Source organism: Seriola aureovittata, chromosome 4, assembly GCF_021018895.1.
Source record: "Seriola aureovittata isolate HTS-2021-v1 ecotype China chromosome 4, ASM2101889v1, whole genome shotgun sequence".
Taxonomy (NCBI): domain Eukaryota; kingdom Metazoa; phylum Chordata; class Actinopteri; order Carangiformes; family Carangidae; genus Seriola; species Seriola aureovittata.
Window position 1 is genome coordinate 12,659,853 of NC_079367.1, and position 23,351 is coordinate 12,683,203.

Below are 23,351 nucleotides of genomic sequence, written 5' to 3' on the forward strand. Positions count from 1 at the left end.
CTGTAAACATGTCTTTAATACTTAATATGCCCCCCCCCCCCCGTGGAAATCTAATGCTCCCCCATCAGTTTCATCCTGCAGCTCATCTGTGAATAACCATAATTATACACAGTAACACTTAATGACTGCGCAATTTGTCTCCAAGATAAAGTAATTACACAAAGAGAAGTACGCTTTGTTAGTTTTGAAAGCTTAATTATGAAAACATATGACCCAGTGGATACTATCATCTGCCTACGCCTATACAGAATCTAAAGATGAGAGGACAGTTGTAACATTGGCATCCATAATATCATAACCTAGCATGTTGTATGTGAGCTACACGGACTAGAAGTTACTATTCTGGGCCTTTGGAGAAGAATAGTGAATAGTGCGCATCACAGGTCAGAACAGCTCAGTCTCACTGTTGAACAGGCCACGTGGACACAGTGGAAACAGTCTCCCAGTCATACAGTACAGTATGTTCCACCCACAGGCTACAGCGATCACATTCATGGGTCAATATGTGACCGCAAAGACGGTGGATAGTGTGCTGCCTACCCAACCCTAGTCGGTTAAAGCAAAAAACAACATGGAGCAGTTGTCCACACACATAAAAGAAAAAAAAAAAAAAATTGAATTTTTTTTTTAAAAAGGCTGTTTGTTGCTCGAACGGTCAAAAGGTCTAAATTTTGCATCAATAATATTTTAATACAAGCAAAAGGATGTTCTAAAAGAGAGTTTTTAAGAGTTTTTAGTGTCATATTTTGTTTTTGTAGATTTTTCCTTTGAACATCAGTCTAAATGTTTACGGACATTTCTGCCCTAGATGTTTGTCGGTGCACTGCTACAGAACCAAGGTCATCCTGCCATCTGATGTCTATTGAGGGAAATGTCAACTGTCCATCTCCTCTGCTTTGCCTCTTTGTTTGCACTGTATCATCATCTTTACAGAAATAATATAAACAGAAATTTAGCCTGCCACATATATATGTACATGCAAATACACACACCACCCATGTAATCTCGCTCAAAGCTGCAATTATGTCTTCACACATTGAATCTGACCTTAAACCAATTACATGCATGAACTGCCCACATATACTGCACTATTATCACTCAGCCGGCTCTCACATTGTTGACAATGCAGACACATATGCGCATGCACACACACTCAAAAATACACATACACATGGTACAGTAAACCCACCGCTTCCTTTAATTACACTGAATGAATATAGCCAACCAGAAAGGAAAGTAAAGGTGTGTGTGCTTGTCTGAGTAAACAGTGTGGTGGTGTTTGGAGTGATAAGGTTTCCGGTCCTCTGTTGGTTCAGTCCCTGTGTGACGCTGCAGATAAGAGAGTGATGCCTGTGTGCATACACACATGCATAAATTTACACACATATGATACATCACACTCACAGGCATAAACACACAAGCACAAGTACACGCTTAAACCTAAATCTGTGTGTAGCACACTACCATCTCTCTGACTCACACACTCACAAACATAAACAAAGACCATACACCGTATGCTCTGATGCTCACAAACTGACACTTATAGATGGGTGAACATGTGGCCTATATCCTGATCCTGACTGCAAGTGACCTCAGAGTTAAAGCTGCTCAGGACACAGGAAAAAGAGAAAGTGACAACAACACTTGACGTAACAGTTAATGATACAGTCAAAAGTTTAAATCAAGATCTAGCAGGACACTGCAACCTGCAATGCTTATAGAAAAAGTAAAAACTCAACAAAAGAAACATTCTGTAGTGTTCTGTAGCATTTATGATTGATAGAAATTAAATTAGTTAAAAAAGCGTGATGGTCAAGCCACAAGCGATGCTGCTTTTGTAAGCTCTGAGAAGATGATAATTTGGCAATAAAAGGAGTATTCACCTCAGACTAGAGTCCTTTTCTTAGTAGTCAAACATCTCCATACTTGACAGTGAAGATCAAAAATGTTATGTATCAAAAGTTAGCATTGACTAGGCTTGGCCATTCGATTCAATACTTGATTCCCGCCGGTCATTTTCTTTTTTGGAGTTTTGCCATCCTGAAAGTCCTACACTGACTTAACTTGGTACATTCAGCTGGCCTCCAACAAATAAACAGGAAACCATTCATTTCAGTGTCGAGTCACCTTTTGTAAAGCAGTGCAGCTGTCATATTTAAGTTCAGTCAACTGTATACTGCACACTACACACTAATGATGCTGTGAAATGCAAACTAATGATGGGAAATATGATTGATTAGTCCCAATCAAGGTTCCACTGAGTGCTATTTGTTGTGTTCTGCGCTCACTTAAAAAAAAAAAAAAAAGGCAAAAAGTTGAATAGCTAATTAACTAGTTACTAGTAGCTACTAGTAGTAGCTACAGAAATCTTACTTGTAATATTATTCATAAGCAAAGCTCAGGCTGCTCTAAGCTACACACAAGATGATCCTGAAGAACCAATCAGTGATTTGCTGGTGACAATTTTGCAACGTAAGCTACCCATATTTGGATGGCACCATATAGTATGTCCTGAGACTCAGAAAATCATAGATTTTTGTTTATGCATCATTCAAGATGCTTAGTAAATATTAGAACTGATTTGAAGCTGGTCGACTAGAATCAACTGCATTATGGAGAGAAATTATGTAATCTTTGTTCATGAGACAGCAAGGTCAGAAGACAAGGAGACAGGGAGGCAGAGAAAATATGAGGATGAGCAAGAGAGTTGGGGAATAAGAGTGAAATATAGAAAAAAAGAGACAAATACACAGGAGAGCTGAGCAAAATAAAGAAATGAGAAGACAGCAAAGAGACTTGAAGGAACAGAATGAAGAGGAGGTGAAGAGGAAGAGACAATACAAAAGAGAGGAAGAGAGAGACACCAAGGAGGGAAAGACGGAGGAGGTCACAAGCAAGTTTAATAAGAAACTGCAGAACGATAAAACAAGGCAGATAACACCCACACAATGATCTAATACACAGACACACACATATACAGACACACACAACATAGTAAAGTAAATGGAGCAGCGAGGAGGGCTTGCAAAGAAACGGGAGGCGAGAAAGTGAGAGATGAGGAATACTGGAATCGACAGAGTGCATCCATAAACACACACACATTCACACATACAGTATATACGAGTATGCACACACCTTTATCCACACACGCGCTGATTATACGCACGGATATGCTGACATTTAATCCGGTACCCCTTACAGTGCTAACATGATTTTCCATGGCAAGGTAATTAAGCAGCTCAGCAACCTGTGGACTCTTTTCTTCCCTCACTCATTCACTCACACACACACACACACTCTCTCTCTCTCTCTCTCTCTCTCTCTCTGACTCACATACACAGAAAACACGATTTTGAACACACTGGCGCGATTTAATGAGTCCAGTTTAGCTTTATATTTTTAACTCTGCACTATTCATTAACAATGACGAAAGACAAAACCTTCCCGAGGGCACAGTGAGTGTGTGTGTGTGTGTGTCTGCCTGTGTGCATGCATGCGTGTGTGTAATAAAATCTGTAGTTAAGCAGCCAATTAGACCTTTCATCCTTAGAGCGCAGCAGCTTAGGCTACTACTCCTTTCTCCCTGCTTGACCCATGGTACAGCAGCATATGTGAACATGGATGTATCTCGTGTGTGTGTGCGCTTGTGTGCCTGCGTGCGTGTGAGAGAGAGACAGAGTTGTGGGGGGGGGGGGGGGGGGGGGGGGGGGGGGGGGTTGCGCATGACTTTTTGTATTAGCATATACACAGGAACCACAGCATCTGACATTATCACTGTGATATGTGATGGCATTTGAAGAAAAAAAAAAAAAACGACTAGAATGACAAGACTGAAATATAATGAAGGTCAATGAAGGTTAATAGTGGCCCACAAAGCCCCCTAATAACATTTTATAGACAGGACCACACACACACACACATACACTCCTGAACTACACGTGCACAAACACAAACACACAAATTCTCTCCCAGACTCACACACACAAACACAAAGACATTTCAAAGGTTAATAGTGTGTTCAAATACCTTATGTTCCCAGTCATTTGTCAACATTAGCTTCCTAAAAGGGACAGTTCACTGATATGCAAGGGACTGGCATTTACACAGTCAGAGCCATTCATTATTAATAGCTGTCATGGAAATATGGACGGAGGGAGGGAAGGAATAACGAGAGAGGAGGGAGATAAAGAGAGAGCATGACTTGATCAGGAACTCTAATATATATATATATATATATATATATATATATATACATACATACATATATACATACATATAATACTGTCATAGCTGTTCAAAAACATTTTCAGCCATCAGGAGGTGCTGTAGGAGCAAATCAGCAACCTGCTGATTGATACACATTTTCTTGGCATATTCAGACCTATTTTGAGTCAGTATGCCACTCATTTCATTCAGCACTCATGTCAAGGTCTACCGTTTCTTTTTAATGTAATGTATGTGCCCGGGAAATTAGTTATATCTGGTTTAAAGAGCAAAAACATTAAAAAAAAGTGACAAATGATAAGTTCAAGCCAAACCCAAAGAAGCTCTGTTTACTACAAACGTAGGACAAGAAAAAGCAGCATCTTTGCCTTTGAGATGCTGGAACCAATAAAATTTCTTGGCAATTCTGCTTAAAAATTGACTTAGAGTCATTAATCGATTGTCAAAATAGTTGCTAAATTAACTTTCTATCAATCGACTAATCAATTATTCAACTAATTGCTTCAACTCAAACCTACAACTGCATCTGCTGATGATCATGTGCTGTGAACAAAAGCTCCAGAAAACCTACTAAATGGGATTTTTGTCAACTGCCGTTTCAAGAATGAACTCTGAACTTGAGATAGAGGAACGTGAGAAACACAGAGAAATCACCTGAAATGAGGAGGGAGTTAAAGTGGAAAGCGGCAGGAGCAGTGTGAGCAGTGGGAGTATGCAGAATAAATGAGTGTGAACCTGACTACATGGATTGCCTAGCTATGAGATGGACATATAGTTAATGGCTGGACAGTATAAGGAATACGTGACAATAAAACGACTGTCATGCCTGCCTGAACTACCCCAATGCTCCATATCGCTGCAGCACCAGAGCGGGGTGGACGGGTGACGGGTTCAGGACGGAAACCACTGTGTGTGTCGGCTCTGATGTCCTCGTGTTGGTCAATTAGGTTTCTCTCCTCTCTTCTCTAATGGGTCTGTGTGTCCTTCCTGTTGGGTAGCTGATGGAAGACACACCTAGCAGCTGGTCTCACAAGATCAACACACAAACACACACACACACACACACACATTTACAAACATCGACAGGAAACAATTTGGCAGCTCACTGAGCAAACTGGTGGTTATTGCACAATATACTGTAATGGTCATCTAACATCGCCCTCAGCTACCACAAACACCACCCTTTTCCACATCACATCTAATGTATAATTACAACCATTAAGAAACAATACACAGCGGAAACAGCGCTTTCTGATGTCTGGGCTGCCAGGTGTCAAGTTAAATTGTGACACCTGAGCTCCGGTGGAAAGTTTGATCATCATTGTAAATCAGTGCACATGGTATAATAAACTGCAGGCAACCGTACTAGCAACATTACTACAGCTTTGCACGACACCAGGTACAACTGTGTCCGATAAAATGGCTATGCATGAATCGAACAAACTTAACAACATACAGTATGACATCTTGCAGATTGATTTGTTGTATGTGGCTGTGTGGTATAAGCACAGAGGCCAAAATTACACTCGTCTGTAAAACTGTTTTTTTTTTGTTTTCTGTTTTGTTGTTGTATTTTCTCATTTGTTAAGGTGTTTTTTACTGAAATATCGTTGTGCTTTAGGTTTTTTTGTTTGTTGGGGTTTCCAGTAATGATGCGTTTTGTACAATGTTGTTGTGTTTTGCACCTCAGGGCCACCGTACAAAGTAACATAGTAACTCAGAGAAAACAACACTTCACACTTTCGCGCTCCTGAACCTTCACTTCTCTTCTCAGTCTGGACTTTTGGAATTGATCAGTTTTATCTTTGACAGTTATATGGTGCCTTTATAGTCAGATGGGATTTTTTCTTTGTTATTGGTTCTACTATTCGTAAAACTATGTACCTTTCTGTTATGACTGTACACGGTACAGAAATCAATAAAGCGTTGAAATAGATTTTTGTGTATCAGGACACCACAGAGCTTGGTATCAATTAAGGAAAAATCTCTTTCTCATCTCTATTTTAACAAAGCTATATTTAAATAAAATCCATTTTTATTTAATGTTTAATTTTATGGGGACATAAATGAGCCAGTATCACAGCTTGAGCTAGTTTGCAGAACCCTTCTCCTCCATAGGCCTTTATATGGAAATACACACAACTCTAAAGAGCATAAACAATACCATAAAAAAATACTATAAAAACTTAATGAAAAGCAGCTCATAACAACATCTCTGATGTCTCATAGAAGCTCTACATATTAATGCCCTGAGCAGAGAAAAAACTCTGTCCAAACAAGGTTTTACAAAAGAGGCACCATAAAATTCATTACAAGTACCCATAAATGAATCCTGAGTTATGTTTGTTCATGTTTTAACCTTTGAATACAGAGCACAGATATTCATTATTCCCCTGTCTCCTTTTATCCCCAGCCAAATCTTGAACCAGTCTAACACCCTTAATATTTAGAAGGTTTTTTGCAGGTATCATAGATGAGGACAATGACTCAAACAGATGCTGAAAAGAACACCAGAAGCGCATTCTCTCTCAAATACAGGAACCACAAAGACAATAGTTTAAAAATCCCAACCATGCACAAAATACTCTGCTGGGAATAATCACTTTTGGTACTTGTAGTATTTAAGCACATGTCTTAAAGTCAGATTTAAGGTGAGCACAGAGTACTTACCCCTTCAGCAGAGGAAGGTGAAAACAGTTTTCTAGTGTTTTCTCTAGTCTCTACACATACAGTACATCACTCTGCACAGTGAAGGTCAAACACCCAGGTGAAATAACAAAACACATTTCTGGGTAGAGAAGAATTTTAAAGGATAAGGGCAATAAAAACACAAAGATATCCCATGGAAAGAGAAAACACAGTGTGCAGGCACATAGAGGTGTAAATTAAAGAAAAAGTATTCTGTAATATTTCACAGAGCAAAGCCAGAATATATCATCCCAACACTCAAATCTCTCAGACAGTTTGGTTGACATTTAATTCTAAGCACATTCCGACTTCTGAGATTTGAATAAAAATGTAATTTTGTAGACGCTTCCTCTGTGGCTTGGGGAATCAGGCAAACAACATTCAGTAATAGGTGTGATTTCTTTTTGAAGACAGGCCAAGGCCCAAAAAGATCAAATCTGAAGTGCCTGTCATCTTTCACATTGTTCTCCTTACTTTCTCTACCTTATCTTATCCCACATCTCTTGGCAGCTCTCTGTTGTCCACCATCTGTCCTTCCATTTTGGGAAAGGCCAGCCAGTGTATCTCTATGAATAAATTACTGTTGGGACCTAACAATACAGTAGCCCGTAAAATGATGGAGAGAGAAAGATGGTGAGAGACAGGGGCTGAAGGGGGAGGATGAGAGAATAGCATCATCGCTGGGAGTAGAAGTAGGTGAGGGAGAAAGAGGAGAAAGTAAGATGAGGAGGAGAGTGAGACAGAGAGAGCGAGAGAAAGAGATAGAGAGGTAGGGAAGGAGGGAGGGAGGAGGCTCACTTGGTCTCAGTTGTAATGTATTATGTATCAGAATGGGCAGAACAGCAGGAGAAAGCATATGACAAAGTGTATTCTCACATGCTCCTGTGTGTGTGTGTGTGTGTGTGTGTGTGTGTGTGTGTGTGTGTGTGTGTGTGTGTGTGTCTAAAAAAAAAGAAAAGGTTAACAGGACATACATAAAAAAACCTTCAAAGAAATTCAGAACTACCAATAATTAATGAAACAGTAACACATACATCAGAGACATTTCTGTCACTCTATTTTTTGAAGCCTGACTTTTGAATGTGATCATTGTACTGCCAGTTACAGTGATTTGTTGTTTAATTTACAAGCTAACGGGTTGGCTGTTCATAGTAAATTACATTTGATAAATGTGCCAGCTCGGATTTTTGCAAGTGTTTCACAAACCAGACGCCGTGTTTGGCCGAGAAGTCAACAAATTAGGCTGACGTCTTTCTCACAACGAGGGATGCAGTCTGATTGTGCTCCCTATGGCATAATCGTCTGCATACAGAGGAGCGTGAAGTAAGAAATGTACAAAGTGGAACATCTCAAACAGAAAATCAAACAGCTGGAGGTGCACGTGTGGTGTGTTCCCTTTTCGGCTTTGTTTCAGTTAGCGCAGATGTTCTTGAAATGTTTTCAAACAGAGGATAGTATGAGGTTTTACTGAAGCAAATGTCTTGTCAGTTTCTTAATTCTGCTACAGCCAGGAAATCCCAATCCTTTTTGACAGCCAGCCGATCAGTCAGATCAAGCAAGTGGAATGATTAACTGGGTGGTAGAAAAGAAGAAGTCAACACAGCACAAACACATTCAACACACGAGGCGGACCTATGTTTCAAAGAAGGCCGGCTCCAATCAGGACTAAAACCACCTCCTCATTACTGGCTTCAAATTGTTGGTGACATCAAAGTAGCTTCCCAGACTGCCTAGTTAGGGACCAGGCGAGTTCTGCCGCGATGCAATCACACTACAGAGAAAACAGGCGACGGTGCGCCACACAACCTCTTGTCCTTATCAAAAGGTAAAAGACGAGGATGAAAGAGACGGAGAATCGAGAAGAGGGGGATAAACAGGCTCATGTAGATGCAAACAGGGCGGCAAAAAAAAAAAAAAAACAGGTTATGGCACAGACAGTTTTAAGAGACATGGAAAAAGACAAAAGAGATGAAAGCAAGTGTGCCCTCTCTTAGACATCAGTCCACTCCACCAGGAGGAAGCTTCTCAATGTAGACTTTAAAAAGGTGTAATGGGCTCATCAAAGACTTAAACTCTCCATCCTCTCCTAAGAACGGAGGTTAGTGCTATCAAAGATACACAAACTGTCTCCATGTTGACTTTGATGTTGAGAAGGAGGCTGCACCTGGATACACCAACTAAACTATGATACACATGTACACCAGTGTGGATGGAAACAAGGTAGACCGCGAGCAGAAATACACATCTGGAGACAACGCAGCATCCCCAGTAATAACACAGTCTGACTGCACACAGGCGTCTTCCATACAATGTATGGTGTTTTTTTTGTACAGCTGCGTGCACATGGATTTACATTTGCCGTATGTTTGTGCAGACATGCATAAATACACGCATGTACAAACAGCACATACATCCCTGTTAGACCACTTGCTGGCAGCAAAAATTGCTCGAGTGGACGTGAAAGGGACATTTTTTAAAAAGTAAAGAAATAGAAAAAAAAAAGATTTGAGAGGGAACGGGAGACAGAATGAGAGAGACAGAGAGGAGAAGTGCCTCTGGGCAATTACGACTGTCTATGTATGTGTGTGTATGCGTGTGTGTGTGTGTGTGTGTGTGTGTGGGCTAAAGGCATGAAGGGACAAGTGTGAAAGGTGACCAGTTGGGGTCATTGATGACACAGAGAAGAAAATGGGTAGAGACATACTGACAGATGTATGTAGAATGAAAATGAATCTGCCAGACAGACACACACAGACACACACCAAACACACATAGCAGAACTGAGGAAACACACACACACACACACCAAGACTCTTATTTGTCTTGACAGCAGGGCAGCAAAATGAGCATAAACTCTCATTAAGAACTTCAGATTCACGCTGCAGAATAGCGTTTGTATCTGTGTCTATCTCTCTATGTGTGTGTGTGTGTGTGTGTGTGTGTGTGTGTGTGTTTACTGGTGTCAGACAATCAAACTGAGGAAAAAATACAGTCTGAATGCAAATGACTTCCACTAGACTGTTTTTCAGCACTTCTGCAAGACTTGAAAATAATTAGAAGTGTGCATGTGTGTGTGTGTGTGTGTGTGTGTGTGTGTGTGTGTGTGCGTGTAAGCCTGCTTTGTGTGTGTTTGTGGTGTGTAATTAGCAAATACATGTGGCCCAGGGCAGAGTGTGATCCTACTGCAAGACAAGTAAGTATCAAGGACAACATTGTGTGTTTGTCTGGGTGCAGTTTATGGTCTCCTTTGTTACATGCATGTGTACTACAATGTGACATAATAGGTCAAACAAACAAAGGCATTCTCCTACAATTCCTACCGACAGCAAAAAGCCATCTGGATTAAATTTTTCTAAATATGATTTCCAAACTGTGAAGAAGCCCATAATCTGAAGACAGATTGGTCACCCTAAATATTTCAGTTGAAGCTCACTCCAAGACATTCTGGATGTGATGCTCACAAACACATCCTGTCTGACAGCGGTGCTGGTTAACAGGAAGAGCGGCTCTGTGAAGCTGTACCGAGGCAAAGCAGTGCTTTGAGCTAATATTAACGTCAGCATGCTAACATTGACTATGGCAATGGTAACATGTTGATGTTTAGCAGGTATAATGTTTTCCACGTTCACTATCTTAATTTAGTGTGCAAGCAGGTTAACTTTAGCCAATTAGGACCAAACAAAGTACAGAGGTTGATGGGAAAGTTACTACTTTTACATTGGTCAGGGGATGATCGGTGTCATTAGGATTCATTCTCTCGGGACCATGAATGTGTGTTGATGGAAATATATCCAGTAGTTGTTCAGATATATTTCAGTTTGGGCCAAAGTGGTGGACCAACTGACCAACATTGCCATGCATGCTCTGCTAAAATGATGCCATGATTAGTTTTTACTTATTAATTTACTTCATTCAAAGTGCAGTTAACAAAACAAAAAAAAAACCTTTATCAAATCAATATTTGATGTGACCACCCTTTGCTTTTAAAAGACAGTTCTTCAATGGATTTAGGCTGTCTCAGTGTCTTCTCCATGATGCTGGGACCAGGGCTCTGTGAGGGCCATCTACCATCTGTTGGAGGACTCCTTGATCTTGTTGTCACTGAAGATAGTTCTTTACGACGCTGGTTCTATGTTTGGACCCTGGTGGTATTGCGTGACAGATAGGAACCTAAAGTGCCTAGAGTTTTTACACATTGCTGTATGACAAAAAAAAAACATGGTGCACCTTCTTGGTGTTCGTAGTTGCACTGGTTGTCTGAGAAGTTGAAGGAGGTAGGATTGAAATTACAAGGGAAAAAAAAGGAAACAAGTGTTGCATTATTTGGATTACCAGCGAGGCAAAGTAGGCAACTGCCCCAGGGGCTCAAAGGCTCCAGGATTACTATCTCTTATTAGTTTGTTTTTGTACTTTTTTGTTAATTGAAACAACTGAATCCTGCCCTGGTTGTACATTTATTAATAGATCATTAAACATTTAATTCAAATTAAGCTTACATAGTGTCACTTGTTTAAGTTTTGTAGCAGAGATCTGTATTTGATGTTTTGCCTCCATTCAAAAAACTTTATAACTGTCCAGAATGTAACATATTTAGGTCTATTCTTGGTTTATTTTGGTACCTGTGTGTCACAGGAAATATTTTGTCTCCAATTCCTATTAAAATCACAATGTACTGTAAGTGTAAAAGTTTATATTTTCAAAAATTCTCTACTTCAGGTAAACGCATCCGGCCTCTCGCACAGGTCAATTAATGCCACTTGAGTTACACTATTCTAATGTGTAATTTAAAAGCCATAAAGCACTTCACATTTCTGTCCATCCGTCTGAGGACCTTGTTGTGGAAATTACTACACAACTCAAGAGCACTCTGTGACAGTATAGTATACATAGTTGGATAAGAGTTTAATTTCCATCCCGTGTTTTCAGAACCAGCAGTTTCCTCTGAGATTACGTCCTGACATCTCTGGTCTCCCACCGTTTTGTGACTCACTCATGTGCAGACTGTATAATTCCAGCTCTGTGGGTCTGTCTGCAGGACGTCACCTCAGCTCCAGTTATCCATTAAATACTGTGCAAGTTTTCACATGTTGCTCTTCTCTATATTAGCAGCTGCTGTTTTACTGCGTGTAAATGTTTCTTTCCTTTTCTATCATTATTTATCTTGTCAGGGCTCCGCTTTTACTTGTGGTATTCCTCGGGGATCATTAATAGGCCTAATTTTACATTTTTTTCCCCTTGTTTGACAATTATTTTTGATCACATAGCTTTGATACAAATTCCTACATAAGATCTTTGGTTTTCTACAGTTGAAGTGGTCTGTCCTGGTTGTGAGTGTGTCTCGTATCACTGAGTTCTAAAAACTGCAGAATGGCTGCACACTGGTGTTTGGCAGGTACTGCTCTCTGATCAGTAGAACGAGCAATGGGGAGCACAGTCGTCCTGCTGGTTTTCTATTTGAGCGGTGGTTAAGTGCAATCACCTGGTGTCCCAGATGAAAATTTGTATTAAATGGTGAGAATGAAAGCCAGCAGGACTCTGAGAGCTGAGGAAGAGGACTGGGAACCACGGGTCTAGAAGGCTAGTAATGGTAGGAAGGATTTAGGAACTCAAAAATCATCGAAATATTCCCATATTACAATTACTTAATTACAAGAAAAATGTTAAGTGTAACTGTTAATTGAGAGGTCTCAGGGAAATGAAACATGTACCTTAAAGCCAGCACAGCATTACAGTGTGTCAAATCAGGGCGACATTTACTTTAGCTTAATCTTCAGAACTGGGGCTTCAACTAATTTTTATTTTCATCATGATTTAATCTGTCAATCGTTTTCCAGATTAATCAATTTATTGTTTGGTCTATAAAACATAAAATTGTGAAAAACCAGGATGAGCAGCAAGTCCCTGGTTCAAGTCCCGACCAGCTGCGACGTTTGCTGCGTATCATTCCCCCGCTCTCACATGTCCAATGTAGTTATCAAAAAAAGGCAGAAAAAAGGTGAAAAATGTCCGTTACAATATCCTAAAGCATGAGATGAGATCTGCCTAAATGTCTTGTTTTATCCGACCAACAGTCCAAAATCCCAAACTGTTCAGTTTACTCTTATGTAAAACCAATAAAAGCACAAAACTCTTACATTTGAGAACCTGGTACCAAACAACACTCAGCATTTGTGCTTGAAAAATTCAAATATCTGCCAATTAATTAATCGAATAATCAATGAATTGATTTCTCATTGCAATTTATTCAAAACATAAGCATCATAATTTATACTAAAGGTTCTGCAATACTCTTAAAGATCCAGTGAGTATTTTTGCCACATTAAATTCTATTCATAAAATTTGCATTCAATGTGCATTTTTCAATATATTTATGTTTTCCAAACATTACCGATATAAAATACCACAACAGTTTTTACTCTGCTTATTTTGGGGTTGAGTATAACCTTTTTGTTTACATCTGCTTCACAGACTGCGTCTTTACAAATTGTATCTACATTTTTAAAAAGTAATTTAAGTGAAGTATGACATGAGTTTGGATTAATGTGGTTGACAACTAAACACTCAGCTGTCATCGGTTCAATGCGCAGCCACGTCCTCAGGAGAGAAAGAGAAGTAAAAAACCTCCAGCAAAAAATGTGCAGCAGCGTTGTCACATTTGTCACACACTTGTCACAAAGCCTTTGAGATATGCAACTTTATATACACACATACACAGGTTCAGTCACATGAATAACATATTGATTCAATCGTTCAAAAACTGTAAAAAAAGATGTATATACAGTCAGATCAAAAGAGGTAAACACCACATCTAGGACTGATATAATACCCTACATGTAGGGTAACCTGTGACACCATTAGTTGCCAGGCAACCTGGACAACTCTTTGGATGAAGCACCAGGCCCTTCATCTATCATACCATCTCAACAGCCTCTCCCTCTCTCTGTCACACCTGTCTCCCTCCCTCTGTCTCTGACTGGCAGGTGAAGAGAGAGAAGTAAGGAAATAAAAAAGAGGAATAAGCAGGTAGGTGGAGACAATGACACACAAATGAGGTGATGAAGAGAATGGAGAATTGGTCTGTCGGAAATAATAACAAAGTAAAAGTGAGCAAATCACAACACTCAACAGCAGGAGCGGTATATAGACTGTGAGAACAGACAGATACTCAAACAGTCAGTGCTTTATCTGCCCATGTGATCAGAATAATCATCACCATGTTTTCATTTGGCAATCAGCATCAAAACAGCTGCTAAGTGCTAATGGAGTTTATGTCAAAATACTAGATGAATGGTAGCCTGCAGACAGAAAAACAATCAGCTTTTTGTGAAACTATTACAGTCTGTTCATGTGCAAGCAGTATGTGTTCATATGCTGTAGAACAAGTCATTTCATTCAGCCCAACAAGCATCGCAAAACCCCTGAATGTCCCAAATGCGACACTTAAAGCCCGTCAGTGGCTTTATCTCTGTGTGAGTCAATCAATATGGGCCGATCAATAAGAAAAAGCCCTGTAGTCAGGGCAAAGGGAACCGAAGCGCAGGAACGCATTGTGCTCTTCTACTGTACAGACAGAATACAATATACAGACAATAACACACAGATAATAATACACAATAATAACTACTAATTAGCAGATCAACAAACTGCTAAATCTATAGCAGCAAAAACTATGATATCAATAACAGAGAGGGATGCGTGTTCAGAAGAGTGACAAAACGTCTGTAGAAAGAGCAACATAAAACTACTGGTCAAACATTTGCTATATCAGCAGGAACAACAGAAGCAACTGTGGATTTACAACAACAACAACACAAGATGAATATCGGTAACGTCAGCAATAAAAACAATACACACTAATGACGCACACTGCAACCGTCATCAAAATGAAATCAGTTCAGCTAAACAAAGTCATGGGATGCACAGGATTGACCACAGCACCACTTTAGTCCCCTTACCTGCTTAAAATGAACACAAAAAAACATTGTTTGGAATGAAAACCAGGATCTGAGAGAAGTAATCTCTGCTCACTAAACTGAATTTCTGACTTGTGGAGAAGGGGTTTTTATGTCTTTGACTTTGAGATGCATAAATAATTTATAACAGTCATCTTGTATCATTTTAATCTCCCACGTCTTTTCAGCAGCTGCTTCAAATAGTCACTTTTATTCCACATACAGTATGCCACTGGAGGATTTACTCACACTACTACCATGTTTGACAGTGCAAAAAATTTAGAAGAACACCAGATGCTGAGTAATTCTCATACCCATACATAAATTCCATAGTAGCTATAATAGATATTACAGCACATGACAAACTGTAAGATCCTAAAAACCTCTGTTTTTCATAAGTGTAACAATGGCCCTGTGTCTGTGACCCCTGCAACTTCGAACCAGTCTAAAGAAAGACACACACAGGCTGCCTGCAAAAACAAATGAGTAAGCCTACACTTACAAACTAAAATAGATGTAGCTGTTCATGTTGAAATAGCACTGACCTTCAGACTAAAGTCTGTGCATTCAGGCGTTGTAGTACCACACATGAAGAACAAATCTTAAACACAAACTTCACAAAGACTCAAAGTCCTAAAGCCGGATGTCAAACCTAATTAGCTGTATGCTATCTCTTTGGCAGTTTATGACACATTTATTTAAGGTTCTTTGCTCCTCAGGCTATAAGTAAAGTCGACACAAACACACACACACACACACACACACACGCGCACACACCTCTGCTGCCTATCAATGAGGTCTCACCACACACACAAATGGGTACTTGATACTGTTTTCTAATTAAACCAAAGCTCTGTGCCCCAAACACAGCTGCATCACCTCCCACCTTAATCTCTCAAGGGACCACACACACACACACACACACACACACACACACACACACAGCTTCTGACAAAAACTTCTTCAAAAAACACTCACACACAGAGTTGTTGCTGTTCATTGGGTTACTGACAGAAACACAACCGTACCCATACATAAAAAACAGCCTTGTAACTTGTATACAATGACACACATGTAAACACATACACAGCCTTATACACAAACGTCTGCACACACAAACAAGCAAACGCACACACAAACACACACACACACAGAAACACCTGTCTGTGGCAACAGTCCATAGAGATAAGACGGCTGACAGGAGCTGCTGGAGCCAAAGCTGGGAACCATGAGAGCTGTCAGGCTCATTTCCCCGTGACACCTCCAGGCTCTCTCTCACACACACACACACACACACACACACACACACACACACACACACACACACACACACACACAATGACACTGCATTGACTTCAATACATTCCCTGGAGCTGTGTTCTTACCATAGCCGTTTTAAACCATACTTAAGCAAACTTTAATATTGAACCTTCAACATATGAAACCGTAACTTTAACCTAACTGTAATTCTAGCCACAGTCTTTAAAATAACTCTTCCTAATAAGCTACCAAATGCAGTCAGAGCAGGGGCGTCCCTCTCTATCTTGAATCTCTTGAAGATTCATTTTTCTGAGAGTACCTCCTCTCTAACCTGCACCTTTAATACCCTAACTAGCACTTACTCTGCACTTCCGGCTTCTTTACTTCTTGCACTTCTTTACCTGATCTCCTTGCACTTATTGAGTAGATGTATTACTTTGTACTTGCGCCAAGATCCCCTAATGCACTGAAGTTTTAGTGTTGTCTCTCACTTGTGAATCGCTTTGGATCTACCAAACGAGTAAATGTAATGTGATGTGTGAGAATCAGTCGTCACCAGTGAGCAGCTGGCCAGGATTTCTATTCTTGTGAGGAACAAGAAACAACAGAGATGACATGCAAACTTGCTCAGTTTATACGTGAACACTGTAAAAGCACACAATCACCCCTCACATGTATAAAAAAAAAGGACAATGACAAAACAGAATTAGCTTTCAGCTTTGTCCAGTAATGATGCAAAGTTAAGACATTTCCTGCAGAAGCAAGCTAAACTCTTGGTATACAGTATGTATGCACTAAGGTTGCTCATGCCAGAGTTAAATATAATAAACTGCTGCAGGGCAGGTTTACAAGTATGAGTTACATGTTAAATCTAACAGGACTAAAAACTCTGTCAACAATCTGACTGAAACTAAGTGTGTGTGTGCTTGGTCTATGTCTTTGTTTAGATGTGTGTTGAAAAGTTTATTTTCTAATTCATGGTCAAATTTGAGCATCTGAAACCTGTACAGGGCAGATAACACATCAAACGTAAGAACTCTTTCCCGCTACACAGTATGACGCCTTCTGCTCGGCTCAGCCTCTTTGACTCTACATTTGGTCCATTTACAGCTCAGTCAGGGGGCACAGTATTTGCTAGGGACATTCACAGATCCCATTTTTCACGATAAATAGCTATTAGTATGAGGCATCAATTTAGAAGAAACTTACTGGAGACACTGGACAACTACAGTGATTAATGCTGTCTACGGGAAATCACTGGTAAATTACAAGAGAAACCAAGGAGAACCAAACAACACTTAACTTATGCTAAAATGGATTTCCACACTGTTTGTATTACAACCAATTACACAGATTACTCTCTAATGTTAAACAACTTGTTTGCATGGCTGAATTAATGTATCCATCTCCTTCCCTCTGGTTTAAACACACACACACGCAGACCGTGTTATGGCATCTGTTGAGTGGATTTAGTTGAAATCAGTTCGGTCCAGTGATGTAGCTAAAGTCCCCGTACCACTCTGAGCCAGGTAGACATGTTTTAGCGAAAGATCTTTAGCTCTTCTGAATTATTTACACTACTCTCTTGGATTTATGGACTTCCACCAGAAAGCAAACAGAAAACTTAGACATTTTACTATATGTACTGTATCTATGTAACCTGGTCACATGAACATCTTTAAATGTTGGTTTGTAAGTGTGTGTTTAAATAAGATAAGGATGGCACTTTGGGGACAGCAGTTCTATGTATACTGGTTGCACATTTTGTGCAGTGTACACTAAACTCAAGAGGAGTAGAAAAACAAGTGGGGCAGGGTTATGAAGGTCTGAAAAGCTTTGTTTCCCACAGTATTAGTAAGGATTCTAGGTTATCTTTAAATGTTAACCTCAGTGTTACTCAAATCCAGGAGAGTCTCCCGGATAATATGACGATAATATGTTTTTGTCTGATGTTAATAATCTTAGCTTTGTTGCCTAAGTTTACTTCATTAGTTTGGTATAGCTAGAGGCACAAATCACAGCACTAGCAAATTTATAAGACTTCATCTTTGCAATCAGGAACAAAAACTTCACTAGTTATTGAATTCAATCAAGACCCAGACCCACAATCCCAAAGCTAACTGATTAAATCTGCTGAACGTATTAAAGTCCTACAAAACACAATCTCTATCATTATCCCCCCAATAGCTGCTCTGCTAATATAATTTCAAGCTTGGTGCTTGGATATTTGTTTCCTCAAAACTCCTTAGAGGTCATAGTTGACTTCTCTCTTCTCTCAAACTGTTGGCCTTTGACTTTTTATCATAGAGACAGATTTTTTTTTTTTTTTTTTTTTTTACACAGTTGCTCATCTTTTGTACTGATGATTCAGCTGTAAGAGTTTCCCAGCATCCATACTGTGCCAGTCATCTCATGATATCCATGCCAAAAAAATTAAGGGACCAACGAAATATTCATTCAGTTCAGCATTTCAAACATAACTACATATATAATTTACATCTCAACTGTGGGGGACAAGATTTTTATGCACAGTTAATTATCTTGTTTATAAAAATCAAATCAAATATCTACTATCATCTGCTGGCCCCAAAGTAAACATATGCATCATCAGTTTGAGTCCACTGCACATTGCACTTTTCACTGAAGACTCTACATACAGTGCTGGGCTCAGAGACGGGGAATCAAAATGTAGATGAATCATTGGATTGAAAGCTTTTAAGCGGAATGTTTTGCAGAAGCACACACATTCTGCAGGTACACAAACATGTGCAAAAGCATGCAAACACAGCACACAATGGTTTCCCAGCTTCCTCGCTGCTTTCACTTTATCTCCCTCTCCACTCTGTCTTTTTTCTCTCTCTGAATATTTTAGTATTGATGAGCCCATTACTGATAATAACACAGTGCAATGTCAGCATCCTTTTTCTCTCTCACACACACACACACACACACACACTCAAACACACACATGCTCGCTCATCAGGAGTCGGGTTACAACTCTGCTGCAGCTGTGCACTTCTCTCTCTTTCTGTGTGTGTGTGTGTGTGTGTGTGTGTTGTGTGTGTGTGTGTGTGTGTGTGTGTGTGTGTGTTCAGCAGGAGGCTGGGGGATCTGACTTCCAGGCGTCAATCCAGTAAATTGCAATTTTTTTTCAGGTTGAAAACCATTCACATGCTCTCCCTCTGGCACACAAATACACATACCCAAATAAAGATTACATTGGCAATGCCTGTTTGCTGCTAAAAGGATGCAAGATGATAACAGTGGATAAACAGTGCTTCCATTAAAGGCTGTTTATAATACACAAACACATGCAGTAACACAAAGACCACAGTATCAAACATTACAAACGAGGACGTGAATGGAGGTCTATACTTAGACAGAACATGTGCCTGATTCCTCAAAGCTTCAATCCAGAGATCTAAGACTCTAGAAAACTATCACACTGATGAAAACATGAAAGGCTGCGGATGTTCCTCTTGGAGTTTTTCAACCCATATGGTTTTATTTTATCATAATGCTCAATCGAAAAACGGGACATATCCCAATGGATATGAGCATGACATCTGCTGTTGTGTATTTTGTAACAGTATCACACTTCATGACAGAGTCCAGCTAGAACAAAGCAGGTGAGACCAGCTACTGAAACTTATTGTATGTCAGAGATCACAGACGTGCACCTGGAACATTCATTATTCCTCCATAACTCCTCAAAGCTATTTTCTCCTACACTGACCAACAAATGCCCAATATAAGAGGCTTAGTCTTCTCTGACAAGCACTAAGTAAAAGCCATTATTCTTTCAGTGATTTCCCTTATTGAATTTAAACCAATAATGAAGGAGGGGATAAAGAAAGTAAAACACCTTAGAGGAGGATTTTTCAACTTTGAGCCAAAGAGGAGTTGAAACTTGATATCTGGAAAGTGCCCCTAATGTTTTGTGCAATCAGTGCATAATGGCATCACAATGTCGTTATCAAGAAATGATGCAATTCAGCTATGAGAGGGGGGGAGGGAACTAATAGTATTTATTTTATTTATTTATTTTTAATATTTTCAGAGTACAGGCATCAAGGCATGTCCTGTGGGAAGCTCTCACCATATATATATATATATATATATATATATATATATATATATGTTACGTGTATGCCGTTTGATCAGCCATTGTGTTTTGATCACAATCACTCAACTCCATCAGGAGCAGATGTGTCATTCAATTTGAGAGCAGCTATTGTGTGTTTACATGGCAGACTTTAATTTCAAACAGCAGAAACCTGCTTCAACATCAGCTGGGCTCTAACATTTAGCTAAACACCAAGTGGGGCCATGACATTTAAAGGTTCATTTCTTTCCATACAGGTGCCACTGAGAAGACTGCTTGCTGACAGACAGACAGAGACACCATACAACATAAAAAAAATCCAATACAACAACACTACTAACGGCCTCAAAAAAAACCCACAGAGTTTAATGAACACTTCCTCTCTGACACATTCTCACCACATTATAAACACTCTAAGCTTTACAAAGACTGGATAAAAGACTGGGCTCTTTTTATTGCATTGAATTGTTGATTGTATAATCGTGTCAACCAAATGTCAACTATTAATGACCAAGGAAAAATATATTAGGATCAAGAGTGAACTTTCACACTGAGACAAACTCACACAAACAGCCTTGATTTAAGCTTTGAGAGGATGATGTATTTGTGGTGTTTCATAGGATAAAATGCACAAGAGCAGCATTTACCCTCAAGTTTATCTAAAAACTGAAACTAGGGATACCACCTCTAATAAGGGAATCTTTATAAAAGGATTTTTAAGTTGAGGGTGCTTGCTTGGTTAATAAAATATTTATTAATGCTTTGTAGATCTGTTATAAATATTAATAAGGACAAATTTTGGGTTACCAGGTTGTGAAAAATCTCTGGTGGTAGGTGGCTGATGTTTATTCTTCCTTTCTTGGTAACAAAGCAGTTGCAAATGTGGGTAATAAATGAATAAATGTTTAATAAGTTGTTGATAAATGGATTTAGGTCCAGTTCCTGTAGAGCTCTTTTCCAGTCATTGACAGGTTTTTTGACAACCTGGCAGCCAACAGTTGTTATTATAAACCCTCTATAAAGGGTGCCATATTAGTAAGTGGTGTCATACTAGGTTTTTGCTGGGCAGCTCAGGCCATGCAGTATTTCAGGTTAAGGCAGTTTGCTCAAAGTCAGCCCTTTAAAAAACATCTGAACATAAAGATTGTAATGACAGTGACAGAATTCAATTAGGACTATCACAGCAAATGTATCTGTCCCTGCAGGAATATTAGAGGAAGAGTAGCCTCGTCAGACAACTACAATAGACACAAAGGTGCAATAAGGTCACTAAACTCTCTGTAGAGCAGTCTAGACACACTATGAGAACACTGTAGTGGTGTGATGGTGATGGTGAGCTACAGGGCAGTTGTCCACCAGTTTACACTGACAGTTGCCTGCACAGTTTGGGGTCTTCACTGCCGCTGACAGGGGGAATAATGACACCCAGCAAACCACACTCACAGCACATCGACACTCTGTATTTGGCTCTGCGCTCGGCGCCATGTGCCTCTACAGCCGTTCAGTTTGCGTAGTGTACGTAGAAGTAGCATGAAGCTTCGGGACACAAACTGGAGCCTTTATCCGAACACACATAGTTATTAGAGACACACTTACATCTCCGATGACGGCGGCTGGCTACGGCAGAGGAGCGCGTGTCCGCACGCTTGTCCCATCGCGCATCCTGCCTCGCACCTCCCCGGTTATCCCAAACAGCTGCAGTCGGGGAGACCTGGCGGGTGAGGGGAGGAAAAGAGGGGGAGGTGGGGTGGGGTGGGGGGGCTGCCTGTGAGTCTGCCTGGAAGAGGGTGAAGGAGGATAGACGATGGATGGATAGATTGTTGGGTGTGTGCTCCGCTCGCGTTCTCCCCCCTGCTTGTCTGCCTCTCTCCGGTTTGCTCTCCTCTGCCGTCTGACTGCGCAAGGGGATTGGTTGGGACCCGGTAACTGATACTCGAGCTGCGGTGAGCGAGGATATAACGGATGAGCGGAGAGAGCGAGGGAGAGAGAGAGAGCTCAGCTGGTATTTTAGCGTTCAACACCACACGGACTCATCCATGGTCAAAGACGCGTCAGTCAAACCAAAGCTGAGGCACGTCACTCATCCGCGTGCGCTGAAAAACAGTCATCCTCGGGTCACGCCTGCTCCTCCCGCCAATTCATCCGTGGAAATTAAAGTTGAGTTGTGAAAATTCAACTTCCACGGTGCGTCTTCACAAGGCAGTTGCACACTTCTCCCCATGCAGTCCGGTTTCATATAGACTGTATATCTGGGACAGGACGGGACTTGAACTTGTTTTATCTCCCTTCACCAACAGAGGAGATCTTATCAGCTCGTGCTGCCAGCGTTTCATAATAAACCACATGTTGCACTCCGACTCCAGTGTGTCTATCACGGGACACAGGTCTTAAGGTCCAACACAGATCTTCTGCCTTATATGGCCTTTCCAGTACACACAAGGAAGCAGCAGGGATTTACTACAGGAGCCGTGCTTAGTGAAAAAGGAGCCTTTGAAATGTTTGTTGACATCCAAGGGCTTTAAATATCTGACATGTGGATTCAGATGTCAAGTGTTCTACATTTTAAAGACCCAATAAGGATTTTTGGACAATATATTCACTTAAGACTTAAAGGAAATGTATAAATAAATGTCACACAGTATCTAAATAACATTAAACCGCCTGCAGCCTACAGCCATGGTCTACTGACACAGGTGCTTTCAATTATTCTGTCTGATTAGACCTTTACTCATGCCTGCCTAAGCAGGTACAGACTGTGATTGATTGACATCCCACTAGATTTGTTGCATCTGTTCATCATCATCATCTCTGTCATTATTATTAGTTCATGAGTTGGGTGACCTCAGGAAATTTCTGCCATCCTTCCACCCAACTTCAACCTGAGCAGAAGACTAATCAGCCATAACTGCAAACACCTGTGTGAATGAGCAGGGCCTCAGTACAATTACGATTCATCTGTTGTGTGGTGTTAATCCGTGTAGTATCCATGAATTCCTTTTAAGAGTGAAAGCAGGCTATGAGTTGTGTTGGTGGGGTTACACGTGTGTTTACATTTGGATTATAGATTGAACTTTCATATTTTCCTTTACCTTTTGACAGAGTGACAACTTTCTGTGGCTCTG

General features: G+C 40.3%; 1 protein-coding gene across 1 annotated transcript in view; it reads right to left on the reverse strand.

The window, feature by feature from the left end:
• The window catches only part of LOC130167472 (cGMP-dependent 3',5'-cyclic phosphodiesterase), a 140,611-nt gene extending 118,098 nt beyond the window's left edge, over positions 1–22,513 (reverse strand). The window contains exon 1 of the mRNA XM_056373699.1: positions 21,826–22,513. Within this exon, the coding sequence (XP_056229674.1) occupies positions 21,826–21,884 (59 nt within the window). The 5' untranslated portion in view covers positions 21,885–22,513. The remainder of the gene's footprint in view (positions 1–21,825) is intronic.
• Positions 22,514–23,351: the final 838 nt, after the last annotated feature.